This window comes from Leucopleurus acutus, assembly GCF_964270905.1.
Source record: "Leucopleurus acutus genome assembly, chromosome: 14".
In the NCBI taxonomy this organism is placed as follows: domain Eukaryota; kingdom Metazoa; phylum Chordata; class Mammalia; order Artiodactyla; family Delphinidae; genus Leucopleurus; species Leucopleurus acutus.
Genome location: NC_139156.1, coordinates 59,363,508 through 59,381,854, shown reverse-complemented (window position 1 = coordinate 59,381,854; position 18,347 = coordinate 59,363,508). Strand labels below are relative to the sequence as shown.

The 18,347-nt window shown below is 39.5% G+C and overlaps 2 protein-coding genes across 3 annotated transcripts in view; one reads left to right on the top strand and one right to left on the bottom strand.

The window, feature by feature from the left end:
- FAM149B1 (family with sequence similarity 149 member B1) overlaps nt 1-10,961 on the top strand; it is a 57,136-nt gene extending 46,175 nt beyond the window's left edge. The window contains exons 8-14 of one of the 2 annotated variants that reach the window (XM_082854032.1): nt 1,214-1,338; nt 3,164-3,270; nt 5,664-5,888; nt 7,375-7,498; nt 7,741-7,866; nt 9,661-9,739; nt 10,835-10,961. In XM_082854032.1, the coding sequence (XP_082710158.1) occupies nt 1,214-1,338; nt 3,164-3,270; nt 5,664-5,888; nt 7,375-7,498; nt 7,741-7,866; nt 9,661-9,739; nt 10,835-10,908 (860 nt within the window). In that variant the 3' untranslated portion in view covers nt 10,909-10,961. Of the gene's footprint in view, nt 1-1,213; nt 1,339-3,163; nt 3,271-5,663; nt 5,889-7,374; nt 7,499-7,740; nt 7,867-9,660; nt 9,740-10,834 lie in introns of those variants that run through there. The other variant, XM_082854033.1, reaches the window with a different exon arrangement.
- DNAJC9 (DnaJ heat shock protein family (Hsp40) member C9) lies at nt 9,778-17,416 on the bottom strand. The gene is made up of 5 exons (XM_082854034.1): nt 17,138-17,416; nt 16,825-16,965; nt 15,918-16,172; nt 13,967-14,053; nt 9,778-13,599 (listed from the first exon to the last, which is right to left on the bottom strand). Exons 1-5 carry the CDS (start codon nt 17,315-17,317, stop codon nt 13,480-13,482), a joined length of 783 nt encoding a protein of 260 aa, XP_082710160.1. The 5' UTR covers nt 17,318-17,416; the 3' UTR covers nt 9,778-13,479.
- Nucleotides 17,417-18,347: the final 931 nt, after the last annotated feature.

Sequence of the window (18,347 nt, the reverse complement as noted above, 5' to 3'; positions counted from 1 at the left end):
TTGTCCAGATATATGCCCAGGAGTGGGACTGCTGGATCATATGGTAATTCTGTTTTTAGTTTTCTGAGGAACCTTGATACTGTTTTCCAGTGGCCACACCAACTTACATTCCCACCAACAGTGTAGGAGGGTTCTCTTTTCTCCACATCCTCTCCAGCATTTGTTATTTGTAGTCTTTTTTAAAAAAATAAATTTATTTTATTTTATTTTTGGCTGCATTGGGTCTTTGTTGCTGCACGCGGGCTTTCTCTACTTGCGGCAAGCGGGGGCTACTCTTCATTGTGGTGCGCGGGCTTCTCATTGCAGTGGCTTCTCTTGTTGCAGAGCACAGGCTCTAGGTGCGTGGATTTCAGTAGTTGTGGCATGTGGGCTCAGTAGTTGTGGTGCACAGGCTCAGTAGTTGTGGTGCATGGGCTTAGTTGCTCCGCATGTGGGATCTTCCCAGAACAGCGCTCAAACCCATGTCCCCTGCATTGGCAGACAGATTCTTACCCACTGCACTACCAGCGAAGCCCCCTGTAGACTTTTTAATGATGGCCATTCTGACTGGTGTGAGGTGGTACCTCATTGTAGTTTTGATTTGCATTTCTCTAATAATTAGCAGTGTTGGGCATCTTTTCACATCTTTTTCATGGCCATCTGTATGTCTTCTTCGGTAAATGTCTGTTTAGGTCTTCTGCCCATTTTTGGATAGGGTTTTGTTGTTGAGTTGTATGAGCTGTTTGTATATTTTGGAAACTAAGCCCTTTTTGGTTGCATCATTTGCAAATATTTTCTCCCATTCTGTAGGTTGTCTTTTCGTTTTGTTTATGGTTTCCTTTGCTGTGCAAAAGCTTGTAAGTTTGATTAGATCCCACACTAGCCATATTTTAAATGCTCTATAGCCACATGTGGCTAGAGGCCACTATACTGGACAGTGCATATGTAGAACATTTCCTTCAATCTCCAAATGTTCTATTAGACAGCTTTGCTCTAGTAATCTTTGCTTTTCCTTATGCCAGGTACAAACAGGAATCACCAGCCTGGGAAACACTTTAAAATAAATTCATGGTTTAAAGCGTTTTTTTGAACTGTGCAGGTGGTATGAAACTGGGCTGCAAAGCTGTGAAGCCTATTTTGAGATTATGAATTCTCATGAAAGATTTTTTTTCACAGTACTGTTGTTGTGGGTCTGAAGATATTCATGGATAATAGATTCTATTCCTTTGCTCAGATGATGACAGTAATGTTGCAATCACCAGACCAGCTTCAGAAAGCCCCTGTGTGCTGAATGCACCACAACCTTTGGTCTTACCTCGAGTGCCACAGTCTAAGGTGCTGTCCATCACCTCAAATCCGGTAAGTCGCACAGGGGAATGTACTGGAGAACCTAGGACTGTTCTTGTAGACGAAGTTTGCTCAGTTATTTGCCTTAATTGTATCACTATGACTCTTTTCCAGTAAAGTTATGTGTTTATCACAGTAATCCAGTGACTCTTTGCAAAGATAAGTTTAATTTCAGTTTAAAAAATAGCAGCGAATGCACTCATGTCAATGAATTGTACATGTGAAAATGGTTAACACAGTAATATTATGCTATGTATATTCTACCACAATTAAAAAAAATTTAACCTGTTAAAAAATTAATAGAAAATTAGAGTTGATAAGTAATTCTCAATCAGCTCTTTTGAAAAGGCATCTATAAGCTGTGCAATCTAGACTCAACTATATGGTCAACTTAAGTCTGCTTTGGAAAAAATGAAAAATATGAAAAGAGGGACCAATATCAGATCTTCTATGGCCTTAACATTCTGTCCTTTGAATTTCTTTTTGACTTCTTCCCTCTTTATTCTCTTATCTCAGACTACCTGGTTTTTGTTTTATTTTTAATATTTGAATCTGTTGACATTTTTGCTTTTTGGATGTTTACTAATCATAACCAGATGTAAAAGGCAAATCAAAGGGAGGAGAAAATGGTTTCAAATAAGTCTGTAGACAAGCATATAAAAATGGCCATTTCTTGCAGAAGGTTGATAAGCCTGGTCTCATCCACGTGTAATGATTTATGTAATCCCAGTTCTTACAATGATAGCTTCCCAGTGTTACTTGTAGCAAAAAAAGTGTGGGAGCAGGGGAGGGATAAAAAGAAAAAGGATTCTCATCCTTGGCCCATGCTCATCGAGCCTGGGTTTAGTACCACATCTAGTATTTGCTTTGTTGGTGTACTGGCCAGATATTGTGCAGCTATATTTTAAAAAGGGTTATTTAAAAGTAAACTCAGCTTGTGAATCACTATACTGTACACACCTGTAACTTATATAATATGTACATCAACTCTACTTCAATAAAAAAAAGTAAATAAAAATAAACTCAGTAAGGCCCATACCTTATCACACTGGAGTATGACCTAGGTAATAATCTAATATTCCTATGATGGTAATAAAATACTTCTACATGTTGAACTGGCCTGGTTATGACCTAGGTAGCCTAAGCCCTGAAAAGTTAACGTACACAGTTCTGGTTGTTAATGACCAAAGGAAGGAGAAGCAATAATCCAAACATTCTTAAGACAAAGTAGGAGGAAAATGCATACTGTGGCAGAGAAGGAGCTGGCCAGAAAGGGCACTTAACTGACTAACTGAGAGAGAAAATAAACAGGACACTAAGGTGGCGGTGGCAGTTAAGATTAAATCCTGCTAACATTAAAATACAATTAACTCCTTCTAATAAAGTCTTCAGAATTTACGTTATTTTTGAGAGCTGACTGCTCCAGGTGTAGTGAAGGAGAAAGCATTAGTTGGTGCAGAGCATAGGATTATGTGATGGTAAAAGAGATAGCGTTTACCCCTATTCTCCCCATTTTTGTTCCATATTTTGTTTTCTAGTATAATGTAAATAATAATAATAAAGGTCCTCTCTCCCCTATGAGAGTGACTATTAATTGCTTTCATCTAAGTTGACCAGGCTTCCCCATTTAGAAATGGAGAGGAAAGCACTCTGATCTTGTCATCTTGACAGTGGACTTGGGGCTCCAGCTGGGGTACTGACCAAGATTTACAAAAGTTAAGGCATAGGAGAAAAATGTATAAATGACCTAATTTGGAAATACTAACTTCTGGCAAAGTTGGGAAACCAAGCTGCTATCTTCACCAACCAATGAGTAACACCTTCTTTTGATATGTAGATGAGTCTCTGTCAAGCAGCAAGTGGTCATCAGCCAAATGTGAATGGTCTCTTGGTTCATGGGATGCCTCTACAGCCAAGAAATCTCTCCCTAATGGACAAGCTCCTGTAAGAAGTATAAAACTTTAAGACTATAGAGTTTAAGTAGATCACTGAGAAATAAAAGGAAAGCAAAGTCAGTCAATCAACATGCATGTATTGAGTACGTACCAAGCAACCAGAGACATCTGGGGAGTAAAAACATATAAGGAAAATGGTCTCCACCTTCAAGGAGCTGATAAAATAACTGTTGAGAAGGCACAAAGGTAAAAAGAGACCTAACCATACAGGGCATTCCTGTGACTGAGGGCGAAGTTTGTGTACTCAGTGTGAGCACTATGGTAGTCCCAAAGAAGGGAAGCATTTTGGTGGGTAAGTGTAGGTTTTGAACGTGTCCTTGAAAGACAGAAGTTTGGATAAGCAGAGAAGAGCAGCAAGGCTATTCTAGGTAGGAGGAATGGTGTGGAAAAAGGTTTGGAAACAGGAAAATACAAATATTTAGAAGAGAAAGCCAACCATTTTTGCTGTAGTAGGATAGGAAGCAATAGGTTAGAATTTTAATGTTCTGATCAAAGACCGCTGACAATCTTCTACAACTAAAATAGACCATGGTGTGATTAGTGGGAAAGAAGACACTATGAAATTAAAGAACTTTGGGACCAGACTATGGAGGGTTTTGAATGTCATGTTTTTGAGATCCATCCATGTTGTTGCATGTGATTCTCTTTTATTGCCAAGTAGTATTCTATTGTAATAGTACACCACAATTTGTTCATCCATTCTTCCGTTAATGAACACTTGGGCTATTTTCCAGGTTGGGGCTGTTATGTATAAAAGGCACTATAAATATTCTTACACATGTCTTTTTTGTGGACCTATGGTCTCATTTTTCAGCATCTAGAAGTGAAAGTGTTACAGAATAGGTTAAGTGTATGCTTAACTTTATAATAAACTGCCATACAATTTTCCAAAGGAATTGTACCATTTTACATTCCCACGTGAGCAATGTGTGAGTCCAGCTGGGGAGCACATATATTTAAAACAGGAATCTGAAAGATAGATTTCACAGCAGTAGGACACAGATTGGATTGATGCAGGAGGAAATGAAAGTAAGGAGTCTAATGCAGGAGTTCAGGCTGCTATGGGTCTGTTCTCAAGTTGTAGCAAGACTAAAAAAAGGAATGAAATATTTTAGGAGATATTGCAAAAGAAATCACATTCTATAAAAATACAGGAATCAAAGTCAACTCAGATTTCAAGCTCAAGGAAAGCTTGTTTGGCAGGGGGAAAATGAGCTTAGGGTGTGTTGAGTTTACAATGATGGGCCATGTAGAAGGTCAGATTTGAAGGCTGATCTAGAAGTGTGGAGGTGATAAATCCAGTTATGAATGAATAGTCCAGAGGAAGAATAAAGATGAACAAAGAGCAGCTAAGGCCTAAACCCCTGTAATTAGAAAGCAGTAGGTTGTGTAAAGAAAAGGCTTAAGTGAATGGTTAGGAAGATCAGAAAGATCTCATATGAGTAATGCTCAAGGTTTAGCCCTATTCTGTGATGGGCATTTTTCCTTCAAAGTTCTCCAAACCCTGAGGCATATTTTGCACTAGAGGACACCAAAGTGGCCTGAAAGATTGAGGAACTTGCTGAAAGCCAAGAGCACATGGCAGAGCTTTATTCTTTCACTTCCCCTCCACATCACAGTGTAAATACTATCTCTTAGGTGCCTTACAATAGAATCAAACATTCTCTCATCTGCTTAAAACACAAAAACAAAGCCGCTGAATCTACAAGGCAGAGTTTAAGCTACTGAACTGTTGAGCATGGTATTTTATCAGAGTACTTACAGGAACGTGTTATATTTCACAGTTGTTTATGCAAATGGGGATCTACTGCCCTGGGCTGTACAAAGCTCTGGACCCTTTGCCTGTTCCCAGCTTTCCAAGGAACCCCCTATCCCTGTAGGCTCCAGCTAGCTCAGCATTTTAATCTCTGCAGTGGGAGCCACACTAGTGCCACACCACTACTAAACAGCAATATTGGCCTTTCAACTAAGTCTTTCTGGTGACATTCCTTCAGCACAAAAGAATGCTTCAAACATGGTAGGAAGCACAGACCCTGAGGTAAACTTTTGGGAAGCACTTTGGAGTCGGTACCCTACAGGTTAGTCTTTATCAGTAACTGAAGAAGTGACTGTGATGGCAGGTGAAAAATGGACTTGCTTTCCCAAGTCTCCATTCTAGTAAATTATGTGTAAGATTGAAATGATGTCCTTCTTTTAGGTACACATTCTCATGCCTGAGCTAGATTATGTAACTTCTAAAACTAGGTTATTTATTGTTTTCTCTTTTCGCTTTTTTCTCCCTTGAATGTATTTTATAGTCTAAGGCTTTTTACCTTTTGAGTTCTGTCTCCCTGTACAGAGCAATCTTGATCTCACTGTGGGTTTCTGATATTTGGACACTAGAGATCTTGATGACAAGCTACTTATGAGGCCTGGGTCCAGTACCATCCTTTCAACTCGAAATTGGCCAAATCGAGCCCTGGAGCTTAGTACATCATTTCTGTCATATACAGTGCAGTCCGCCAGGAGACGCAATCCCCCACCACGTACCCTTCATCCCATCAGCACAAGCCATTCACGCGCTGGAACACCAAGACCTATGGAAGAAATACTCAGAGGATCCCGAGTGTAGGTTTCAAAAGCAGAATATCTGGAATCTATGGTAAAACTAATGAAGAATTTTACATAGAGAATGAATTTAAATCTAAGATTGAAATATATGCCTAAACAGTAATCATTACATATTCTTATGATGAACTGCACACTGGTGTAAATCTAATACAGAAAAAATGGAGTTAAATTTGAATGAAATATAGATATACTGGATCTTCCTATTGATTTAGCTAAAGATTTATATTTCTACAAATAAAATGTTGGCTAGAATACTTCAGTAGAACTCACCAAAGGAATAAAAGACATATGTATTTTATTAAAACATTTTCCTTAGTGGGAACATCCTCAGTGAAATTCTTCCCCAAATAATAGTTAATTCTCCTTTAATATTTTTCTGTACCATTAGGATCTACCTATTCCATTGACAATGAAAACTTTAAAACCTCAGATAAGTAGATGATTATACACCAGGAAATATGTCCCTTGGCACGTCTTAGGAAGTAACACTAAACATGTTCTCTTCCCTTTTCCCACCTTTCATTCACTAGACACTCTGAGCCTCACTGTGCAAAAAATACCAAGCCAAGTCTTTAAAATAAAATTCTTTCATTAGTTGTTGACTTACAAAACATCTTAGGATAGTTAATTTCTAAGACTAAGAACAAGGGTGTGAGATGACAACACCATAACTGTGTTTTGAATTCAGCCTCTAAATCCAGGACGTCACTATACTTCTCTCCCAACACTTCTTGATTTTGACTTTTCAATTTCTTGTTACAATTTATCCCAATAGACTTACTAAAAGAGGTGTCCAAAACCACCAAAAATCTTTGTTAGGACACCAGGGTTCTCAGCTGCTCTCTATTTTGTTGATATACCTATATCTATACTGATATAGCTATACATTCATTTGAGTATGAGTGGTCTTGATGTATAATTAATCTCTCATCCCTCTGACAGTGCTTTTTTCAAAGTGGAAAAGTAAGCTGCTTTGTTTTTTCTGGGACATGAAAAGTATCATTCAGCTTTTAATTACTATCTTGGGCATGAGTAATACTGCAAACTGCTCCAAATCCCATGGAAGGAAATAAGTTTAGGAACTTTACCTGGAAATTATAGTTTTTAGTGAGAAGGACAACCAGAAAGCCCAGAACTGTGAGTTCCATCAGATGTGAAATTACAAATCCATAACTGTCAGAGAAATACAACACAATATAGGGAAAATTGTTTTATTCCAGTTCTCTGTGGGAGAAAGGGTCAACTTCTGCTGTATGCTCAGGATGAAGTTTCAACAATAAGAAAATACTATGAAGGAAACCCAAAACTTTAATTCTCCAAAATCCTTTCATTGAGATCTCTTCACTTAAAAATGTAGGCAGCTTAAAGCTTTCTGTGCATGAAATTAAACTCATCTGCTCAATTTATTTGATTCTAATCAGTTTGCTTATATTGTTATAACTTTATGCTTTCATGTCTTGGTTTCTGCTGATGGGATCTGCAGCCCAGTGGCGGCCGACTCACTCTCCTCTCCCTCACCACTGCCCCTGAGTCGAAATAATCTGCTGCCACCTATTGGCACAGCTGAAGTGGAACACTTGAGTACTGTGGGGCCACAAAGGCAAACGGTATGTCTTTCCTATTGCCTTTCAATGTGCTTGTAAAACCTCAGGGTCAGTAATTCTGCAGGGTCTGTGCTCTGGTCTTGACTTAACACTATATTTTGTCAAAAGTACACACTGAATTCTGATTCATAACGATGGCATTGGAGCTGCTTGGCCTGCAGTGACCATACCTGTTAGGGTTGATAAAGGACATGCACAGCTCCACTACGAATTAACTGTTTCTGTAATTTTTATCTCTTCTGCAGAAAACCCATGGCGATTCCAGTCGAGCTCGAAGTGCAGCGGTGGATGAGCCTAACCATCAGCAGCCCCACGAGAGGCTCCTTTTACCAGACTTTTTCTCCAGGCCCAACACAACTCAGTCATTTCTGGTAGAGTGACATACTTCCTCTATGGTCTTGATAGTTGAGGAAAGGGGAAAAAAATAGTTTGGCAGACTTAAGGCTTTACATGGTGGCTTAATCAAACTCTAAGAATAAAAGATGAGGTTCTAATAAAAATAATATTTTTAAGTTTTAAGTATATTTTGTTGAAACTCTAACTGGTCTCTGTCACTCATTCTTTTAACTTATACATAAATTGCAAATTCTAAGCAATTTAAAGTTTAGCTATTTCTGAGACTAAGCAAAATGTTAAACCCCAGTGTGTATCAGATTAGCATTAACTTCATTCTCTAACACTGCTCTTAGGGAATTACACAAAAAATGGTATCAGATTATGTATGTGGACTGGTGGATGTGCGAGTTAAGACTTTTGGGGGTTCTTAGTTAATTGGTGTTTGAAATGCTGACAATGCCTTACCACTTAATGTACATTTACTAGCCCTTTTACTTTTAAACAATAGAAAAAAACCTGATTGGGAGACTGGAGATCATGCACTGACCTTGCCCAAAATTGTAAGCCAGGAGCTCAGCCCCACCTCGTTTGCTTTGTGCAAGAGGGCTTGGAGAGCCTAGGAAGTGACTGGGGCTACACTTATGGCCCAGGAACCAGGCACCAGGAACCCACATCCTATACCAGTTTTCAAGACAGTGGTATTTGCAACACACTTATCTCAACTCATAACCCTTAAAACTGTATCAGCCTAAAGCACTGTACGATTCTTCCTCCATTAGAAGAGTGGTGAGAGTAGTAAATGAATGGGACATTGTACTAGTTTCCTAGGGCTGCTATAACAAATTACCACAAACTGGGTGGCTTAAAACAATAGAAATTTATTCTCTCAATTCCAGAGCCTATTAAGTCCAAAATCAAGGTGTCAGCAGAGCCATGTTCCCTCTGCAGGTCCTAGGGAAGAATCTTTTCTTTCCTCTGTCCTAGTTCCTGGGCTGTTCGGCTTACTGCCTGTTTTTGTAAATAAAGTTTTCTTAGAGCAGAGCCACCACGCCGCTCATTCACTGTCTGTGGCTGCTCTCCTACTGTAACAGCAGAACTGAGGAGTTCCACTGACAGTATGTACCACAAAACATAAAACGTTTACTATCTTGCCCTCTACACAAAAAAAAGTTTGCTGATCCCTGATAGAAAACATGGGGCTTCATCAGGAAAGAAAAAAAAAAATCTCACATCTCTTAATACCAGTGCTGACAGGAAACTGAGAGGGACGTTTTTATTCTAGAAGTACCAGTGGGATGGTATTGATAGCTTTTATTATATCTGCATTTAGGTATTTTAGTTGTATCTTAAAATCTTTAAATCCCTTGAGATAATTTTGAAATGTTTGAGTTCCATATTGAGAGTCACATTTCAAGCATGGAAGTAGTCATGGGTGTTTCAATGTTGCTGAAAAGGTTCTGGTTCTGTTGTTTTAAACAGTCAGCAGGCAATGGAAATCAGATAAAAATTCCCTTCACAGCCAATTTTAAGTATTTAGAAATATTAAACCATACGGATTATTTATAAATGCTAAGATTTTCTTAAAGACATATTAATAAAGTTGTAGAACTTGAAATTTTTACAAGTTAACAATGGCTCTGTGGGCTTCTGGCTTGGGATTTTTCTTACTTGGAATGTAAGAGTACACTTAGCCAACTTGTCCCTCAGAATGTCAGATGATGTCGATTACACTGCTGTCCAACTTCAAGGTTTTCCCTCCTACGAAGTAACACATTATCCTCTGGGAGAAGTCACATCGTAAGAAGTGTCTCATCTTCTCTCTTTTTCAGCCGGACACACAGTATCGTCGTTCATGTGCTACTGAGCATCCTCATCAGGCCCGACCTGGTAGGGGATCTGCAGGAACAGGTCGGGCCATGGCTTTTATTTTACTACTATGTGGTTAAGACCCTGCTGTTTTCCATGTTTATTTTTCCTTCCTCCAGATTTTATTACATTTTGTTTTCCTACATCTTTGTAAATTACCTCAAATTCATTTTGGAATATGGGATATAATAAAAAAATTACAGAACTCCACTGCTCAAAGCCAGAAAGTTCCAGATTTGTTTTCTCATATAAAAATTAACCTCTTGCCATTCCGGCAAACTACTTTTTTTTTTAATCTAAAAAATTTAAGCCAAATAAGTCATTTTCGTAACATTCAAACACTGCATGGATTTTATTACTTGGCAAACCCCATATTGCTATGGATTAAACTGATCTGGTCAGTTAAGCTGCTAGGCCAAGGTAAGAAAAGAAATTCACAATGTCAAGACACAAGGAGTCTGATTCTATCCCATTAACTTTTTTGTCTTCTAAGTTATATTCTATAGTTTCTATTTTCATGTGAGTGATGAGAGAAAAGGATGTCTTAATTCTTCCTATAATGGTCTCACCATCAGGGTCATTTTCTCCTTATGTTATAGGTGAAATTTAGAACTATTGGGCAGTTGAAATGTTTCCTGTTAATAATCAGATTAATCAGCAAGTACATTAAAAAGTAATCTGCCTCAAACCTTCTCTGTAATCCAAGTGAATTCTTTTAGTTCAGTTCCTAGTAGCATCATTTGGTAGTCTTTGAATGCTTTCAGTGGATTCGGTTCTTGGATCAGTTCTCAGAGAAGCACTGCTGCCTCTGAGCTAGTTATTACATTTGGCCATGCTGCCGGTCAAGTATAACTAGTATAATATTTAGGTAAGTCCTTTTAAATTAGTGGCTATTTTCTAAAATTAGGTTACTGCTTTCATATCTAAATATAGATTTTGTTTCTTTATTTTTACATTATAAAATACACAAACATGATTTTTATTGCCTTGGTAAATATATACTTTACTATTTAGTCACAGGCTCCAAATTTAAAGTCTAACTGATAACTGGAGCAAAAAAGCCCATACATGAACTTGAGACAATCAAATCTAGAATGTCTACTAATGTTACTCTATGATGTCATCTTTGTCTGACAGGTCCTCAGTTACATGGATCTACAAAATCTCAAAACAGAGGTGGACCTATCACTAGAACCAGGCAGGGACCATAGGGCAAGTGAGAAGAACCTGCCTCATGCTGCAGGGAACATGTGGGAAGATTTCACAAATCAGTGTTCAGTCATCTCGTGATGCAGAGCTTGTAAACAGGAGACAACTTGAAACTATCTTCATGAAGAGTTATTTTGGTACAACAGACTGAGAACAGTATCAGCCAAAGATTACATGGGTACTGCTTCTATCTCCAGTTACTGTCTTCTTTCAGCATAAGTTAACCATTTCACTGGACAGTAAAATTTGTACCCAAAGATGTAACAAAAGAGTAATATCCTCCAAATCACTGTTCATATTGTCTGTTAACAATGATCAGTTCAATTATTACAGGATTCTATCAGACTGTACATACACAAAAAGTAGGAAATTGTTTGATAACATTATCACTGGCTTCGGAATACTTCTGCTTGTGTTAATTTTTGGACAGGTGTACTCACTTTTACGTCATTTTTAGGAGACAGTGCTGTCAAAAATCTGAGCTACTCATCAAACAGGTGAGTCGTTCCTAAAGTTTTCTCTTTAGATGTCCAATTCCATAGGCAGACAGATATGGCAGGGGTGAGTAACTAAAGACATAAATGTTGAGCACTAGTGTAAAGTAACCTATGTAATAAACCATAATGGATTTTTTTTTCACATAGGACGACTCAACCTCACAACACCTGCTTGACATCAGGTTATGCTTCTTTTCTTCTTAAAATACTTTAGTGGTCGTATTTATTTCCAAATATTAAACTCACCTTGCCGATTTTCTCCTGCAGATCTAAGAAAGGCAATTTAAAAATTTATAGAATATTTCTATTAGTGAGCCAGCAAGACACAACTTCTTAAAATTTCAGAAACCCTGCAAATTAGTCCAGTATAAACATATCCTAAGAGCAAAGGAAGAGAACTTGGACATTCTTCCAATTTTCACATGGACCTTTCCTGAGTGCACTCATTAACAATGGTTTTAACTATGGCTTACATTTATTTTATTTAAATTTCACTGAATTTTAATTTTGATGATCATACTGGTTTTAGATCTTACTGTTAATCTTCAGAGTTGATCAATTCAATTGGGGTAATTTTATTATTTCGCACTTATCTAATGCTATCACATGAAGACGGATGCTTCAAACAACCTGCATTAAAATTGTATTTTTGATGCAATTAAAGAGTATTTTTTAACCTGTTTATAATCACAAACTGAAAACGTGTCATGGGCTTACCCCAGATAAATCATGATACATAAATCTCAGTAACAGAAGGCTTGTTTTATGTATATGGTATTGAATATATTAGCTTACAAATCAGAGATTGTAAGTTGAACGGTCCCTAAAAATTTTCCATATATTCTAATGAGTTCATACCAATTCAACTAAATATAAGTGAAAATCTCTGTACCATTCTCACAAATCAATACCAGGAGTACATAATAACAAGCCACTGGATCAAGACGGCTTGCCTTTCAAGGTTAAAGTTAAGAGTCAGAAGGAGCCTCTAACAAGTCATTTAGCCCAGCTCCCTTACTCTTTTATAGAGGAAAGAAGTTCAGACAAGCTCAGTGACTTAAGGACATTCAGCAGTTACAGGCAGGACTACAACATCTCTTGAGGCAACTTAAACCAGGCTATCTACTACAATGCTGACTATGACTACTTTTCTTCTCTCTTCTTTATCCTAAGCACCATTCATATCGTTTCTAGATCATCTTTTAAATGATCACACTGGGATCATTTAAAAAGCTCCTGGAACTTAACAGTCATTTTTTTACTTGTTTATTTAATCATGTAAGATGCTTGAAGTTATCTGAACACCTGTTTCTCCTATAAACCTCAAGCAAAGAGTGCAAAACTTAGTTGTAAAACAAAAAGGAGAGGGTCTATGCAAGAACATTAAGAAAGCAGGGGTTTCCCTGGGGGCGCAGTGGTTGAGAGTCCACCTGCCAATGCAGGGGACACAGGTTCGTGCCCCGGTCCAGGAAGATCCCACATGCCGTGGAGTGGCTGGGCCCGTGAGCCATGGCCACTGAGCCTGCGTGTCCGGAGCCTGTGCTCTGCAACGGGAAAGGCCACAACAGTGAGAGGCCCGCATACCACAAAAAAAAAAAAAAAAAAAAAGACTGAAAGTAAATTGGCAAGTATTTGGAAGACAGATGTCCAGCAAGTGTGTTGAAGGCTAGGTAAAGTACCTGTTCTAATAAACACACACCACTAAATACCCTGCAGCTCACTCCTCTGTGGCAAAATGACAACTGCTAAATGTGGTAGGGATAGATCTGCATTATAGGTACAGTTCCTTGTACAGAAGACCCATAGAAGAGTGCTGTCAGGAAGCATATACCCTTCCGCTCCCTCAATGATCACCACCAAATTCCTTCATAGGAGGACCTCACAGAATGTCATGGTGTTTCCAGGATATACTAACATCAGGTTGAGAGATTCTGTTTGGTTTATGTAGTTGATCTGAATCATTTAGGCTTGAAAGATAACTTTTCTCAAGGGTTAACTTTTGTCTTCAAATCTTGACGGCACCTTGCCTACGATGGCATCAATTAACACCTAAGGAGTTTTGAAGAGAAAATTCCATTATTTCTTTTCTTTCTTGAGAGTTGTTTTTTTCCCCCCTCGTTTGGAAGGTTTGCAGTACTTTGCTTCCATCTGAGCCAGAAAATTGTCCATTTCCTTTTGCCGATCCTTTTGTCTGCTCTGTTTGAGAAGTTAAAACACAAGCTTTCAAAACACAAGACTGTCCACAGAGATAAAAGTACTTAGCAGCTTCCAGGGGCTGGTGGAAAGGGAGAATGGGGAGTGACTGCTAATGGATAAGGGGTTTCTGTTTAGGGTGATGAAAATGTTCTGGAATTACTGCTGATGATTGTAAAACCTAATAAATATACTAAAAACCATTGAACTGTACAATTTAAAAGGATGACTGTATGGTACCTGAATGTCTTAAAAGAAGAAAACAAAATGCCCACAATACTGTACATACACTCCAAAGAAAATATTAGCAGTAAGAATCAGAACATGAAAGAAGTGGTGGCAACCTTCACAGACAACCTGCCAGGTTTACCTGAATGAGTGCTTTCAAGTTATCCACTCCTTCATCAAGCCCCAACTCCTTCCTGCTCATTTCTGCTTCTTTAGCCTCTTCCTGAGCCTAAAACAGAAACTCATGTGAGACGCTATGGCAATCTAGCAAATACTAAAAATACACCCTCTTTCCCCAAAGCAAATTTAAGACTCCTTCAATTTGAAGATTATATAAATTAAAAGGATAAAATTGCATAAATATGACACTCACTAAAAGGCAGCATTGCTGACATCAAGCAGTAGATCCTCTGATTCCAATAAGCATTTCTGACTGCTCCCCATTTGTATTTGCTAGGGGTAAGCAGGTAATTTGGTTTCATAAACCACATGGTGACAGGAAGGAAACCAAAATGCTAGAAGAGCTAAGAAAGGTCACTTAGCCAAGGATGCCCTCAAAATTCTGCCAGGATATAGGCACCTCAGATTCCTCCTCTGGAAACCCAATTTACTACATGTGACTTGGGGCAGCCTTGAGAGCAACCCTGGTTTAAAATTTCCCCTGAGTAGTTAGGATAAACTCTAACAAATTCAGTTTTAACCTTTCTTTACCGGATTTCAAAGCCACCTCCTCTTGCCAAATGTTACTAGGGCACTGATTCCAAAATACCACAAGAATACCTTGGGAAAGTAAGTTCATAAGTTCATTCTTTCCTTCAGGGCAACAAGTAAGACTATAAGAGGCCCCAACCCCCAGTGAATTTTCTAAGTAGCAATGAATACTATTAATACTGAGAGTTATGATACATTAGGACCCTGTTATTCCAATAAAGAGACACAGTTTCCATTGTCTACTTTCAGTCCCTGTATTCAATTTATTTCTTTTAATACTGTATTCCCCTCTCCAAGTTTGTGGGAGTCTCACTCAAAAGTATTCCAGCCTCCCGCCCCGCTCCCCCAAACTCTAGGGAAGTTTCTCAAGCTAATAGCCTATTACTGAATACAGCTGTGCTCAGTTTCACCTAAAAAATGATTACCAACTTAAGATAAACTGTCAGCTTGAATCTAGACAGATGTAGCCTATGAGCCAAAATGATGATCTTGATACACATTCCACTTCTCCCAACTCAGCACAGGTGTCAGGTTTCTCCTGTCTCTTTACCTAAAAGCTGCAGACCTACCTCCACCCCCATTTCAGCCATACAAAGTAAAGTACCCACCAAAGAGCTACAGTCTTACACTGTTTGCTCTCCGTGGAGCTCCCATTATGAAAGCCAGGTTGAGGCAATGGTGCCTTTTAATACCAAAAGACCAGAGGCACAGATGTTTGTTACCTTGTATCCACTCCCTCCCTGAACCCCAGATATCCTTAAGCTCCTTTCCCCTGCCATCATCCTTACCCTCACCAACTCCACAGTTTAATATGGGTATAAAGGACACACAAGCCACAGTCCTTGATACTCCACAAAAGTGTACCTCAGAGTGTGTTTGGAAAGACACTGTTATCAAAATAAACTAAATTGTTTGTTTAAAAAAATGTATATTCTGGGTCCAACTCAAGAATCAATCTGGCAAGAACAAAGGAATCTGAATTAACAAAACACAGTTCTAAAGGGACAGCCTCTGTCACCCTCCCCGCCACGCCTTAACCAAGTGAGAATCACTGTCTAGCCTGTGTATCTGGACTCCATTATTTTATCTCCTCAGGAATGCCTCAGCAAGGTTACAAGAATTGGCCCATATGAAGAATATTTCAGTGGTACTTTAAAATGATATTATCTAAATAATCCATGCAGTAAAATCCTCTTGAGCACAACACAGTAGAAAAAAAGGTTCTCTTAATGAGCTGATCTGCTCATTTTATTAGATGAAAACTACAAATCAAGTTAAACCTAGTCTTTATTTCAGCAGTCTTGTATATATTTTCATTATTGTAAATATCCTCAAATTCTTTTTGGAAGCAGTCAAGATATAAACAGCATTCAAAATCTTACCCTCCTTTTCCTTGCATTCATCTTTTGCTTTGCTTCTTTGACAAAGGCATTATAGGACGGGACCTCTCTGGCATCAATGGCTTGTTGAATAATGTTCCTTATCCTGGGTTCCTCTGTGTACTGCACACACAGCACAGACTCCATGATCTGATCCATGTCACCCTTGAAGTCCAGATAGGCCTGTTTAATATCAGCCAGCTCTTCTTCTGAACCTTTGTATGTCTTCTCAAAAGCTTGAATGTCTTCTAGAGATATCTGAACAAATGAGAGGCATATGCTTTAACTTTGAGAATTTTATTTTAAATAAAAGAAATACTAGTAAAAAGTATATTTAGGTGTTGAAATGTTTCTCCTCAACTCAGTTACTTGAGTTGAAATTGTTGCAAGGAACCAAAGTTTCTATGCCAAAGATTTTCCAGAGTTCTCCCTAATCCAACCTTTACAACTGCTAAGCTACAGACCAGGAAAATTTAAGTGAAGTTTCCAAGCTAGGAAAAGTTTCAGGACTTACATCGGAATATGTAAAATAAAGCACATCTTGTAAAAAATCAAATGCCCCCATTTCACTACAAGCACTTTACATCAACGGAAAATTAAAGACCCATTTCAGTAAGAGTGTGTGTGTGTGTGTGTGTGTGTGTGTGTGTATGTAGGTGCATGTGTTATGGATACACACACACGGTTCAAACTAACAGTGAGATATGTCTTCCCTTCTTCAAAGATCGATAAGTAGATAGGTATCTCCTGAGGAACGCCGGTGTGTATGTGTGTGTTTATTGATATTTCGAGGCCAAATAAAATTCCTCATTCTTACACAACACAAAATGCAAGGCCTTAGAGGCATTCAATAAACGTTTGTTGAATGAATGATGAAAACAGTCACAAGGAAATCTCCAGAGTTCTTTACCTTTTTAAACAGTAATCTCCAATAGGCCTCCCAGTCCCGATCTTGGCTGAGCACATCAGAATCCTCGTCCACTGTTCCCTGCTCATCGTACACTGCTCTCTGATCTTTGTCACTCAGAACGGAATAGACCTTCCCAAGGATCTGCGGGAAAGAGCATCCAAAAATCAACCCTGCGCCTCTCACTGAAACCGCGCCGCGAGAAATAAAGATTAGAAAACGCCAGGCCGGGTTCGGCTCACTCCACCTGGGCGGGGTCGGGCGGCCAGAAGACGGAGAAAAGCCCGGGCAACCGGCGGACCGGGGTCTAGCGCACCTGGAAGCGGCGGGTGGCGTCCTCCTTGTCGCCCTCGCCCACCCGGTCCGGGTGCACCTGGAGGGACACCTTGTGATAGCCGCGTCGGACCTCGCCGTCTGAGGCCTCGCGCCGCACGCCCAACACTTGGTAAAGGTCGGCGGTGCCGAACACTTCCTCGCACAGCTCCAGAAGCCCCATGGCCGGCAGCGGCGCGGAGCCGGCGGCGACCTCAGCGAAATAAGCCTGACTCCAGTGACGCTGAGCAGACGTGGGCGACACCCTTTTCCCGCGCAAAAAGCCCAGGGCGCCGGCGCCACAAGAGGCGCCGAAATGGGCGGGGCCCCGACACCACACTTTACGGCGGTTGCAAAGGGAGGTGTGGCCAAGCTTGCGTCGGCCAGAATTGAGGCGGAGAGTGGAGCCGGCGTCCCTGGTTTCCTCTAGCGCCAGGACCTCCTTCCACCACGCCCTCTCCTCCGCGGCCCTCCTCCCGATGCTCTGGAAATCTCGCATCTACCTTTTCCCCAACGTCCTAGCTCAGTTTATGCAATATAAGGAACGTTTATATTAGGCTGAACCTATGCACTGTTTTCTTTTTGCTTTTACAGGGTATCATCGGCATTTGGCAATTTCACATGGTTTAAATTTAACCTGAAGATTAAACAGATTTGTTCTTTTCCAAAGATGATCTGACAAGAGTACATAGAGCTCTGAGGCCCAAATAATTTTGCAACCTACAGGTTGGTACCGCTGGGTAGGGACTTTCCCTTGAGCCCTGCAATTTAAAAACCCTACATTAAACAAAAAGACAAAATACTGGTCTTTTAAAAATTCTTTGTCTGATAGAACTTCTAGATTTGACATTTATTACAGAATCATTTCCATTCACCTTCCAGCTCCTAAATCACCTTCCACTTTGCTGGAGATAACATGGTCCAAATGCTCATCTTATTAAAACCTAAACTTTGGAAGCAAAAGCTTTCTCAAGTGCAGTCCTGGGTTTGAGCATGCTGGACTTGAGTGGGTAGCAAGACAGGCTGATGCAATCATTCAAGACTTGGTGAAAAATCTGGGCCTGGAAATCCAAAGCAAGGCTAGGGTAGAGAAAACTTTGGAAATCAGGGAGAGGATGAGCTCACATAGGAAGTTTGCGTATATAGATCTTAGACAAAAGATAGACCAGGGCACAAAGTGAATACGTGAGCTGGAAGAAACTCAGTGGCTCAAA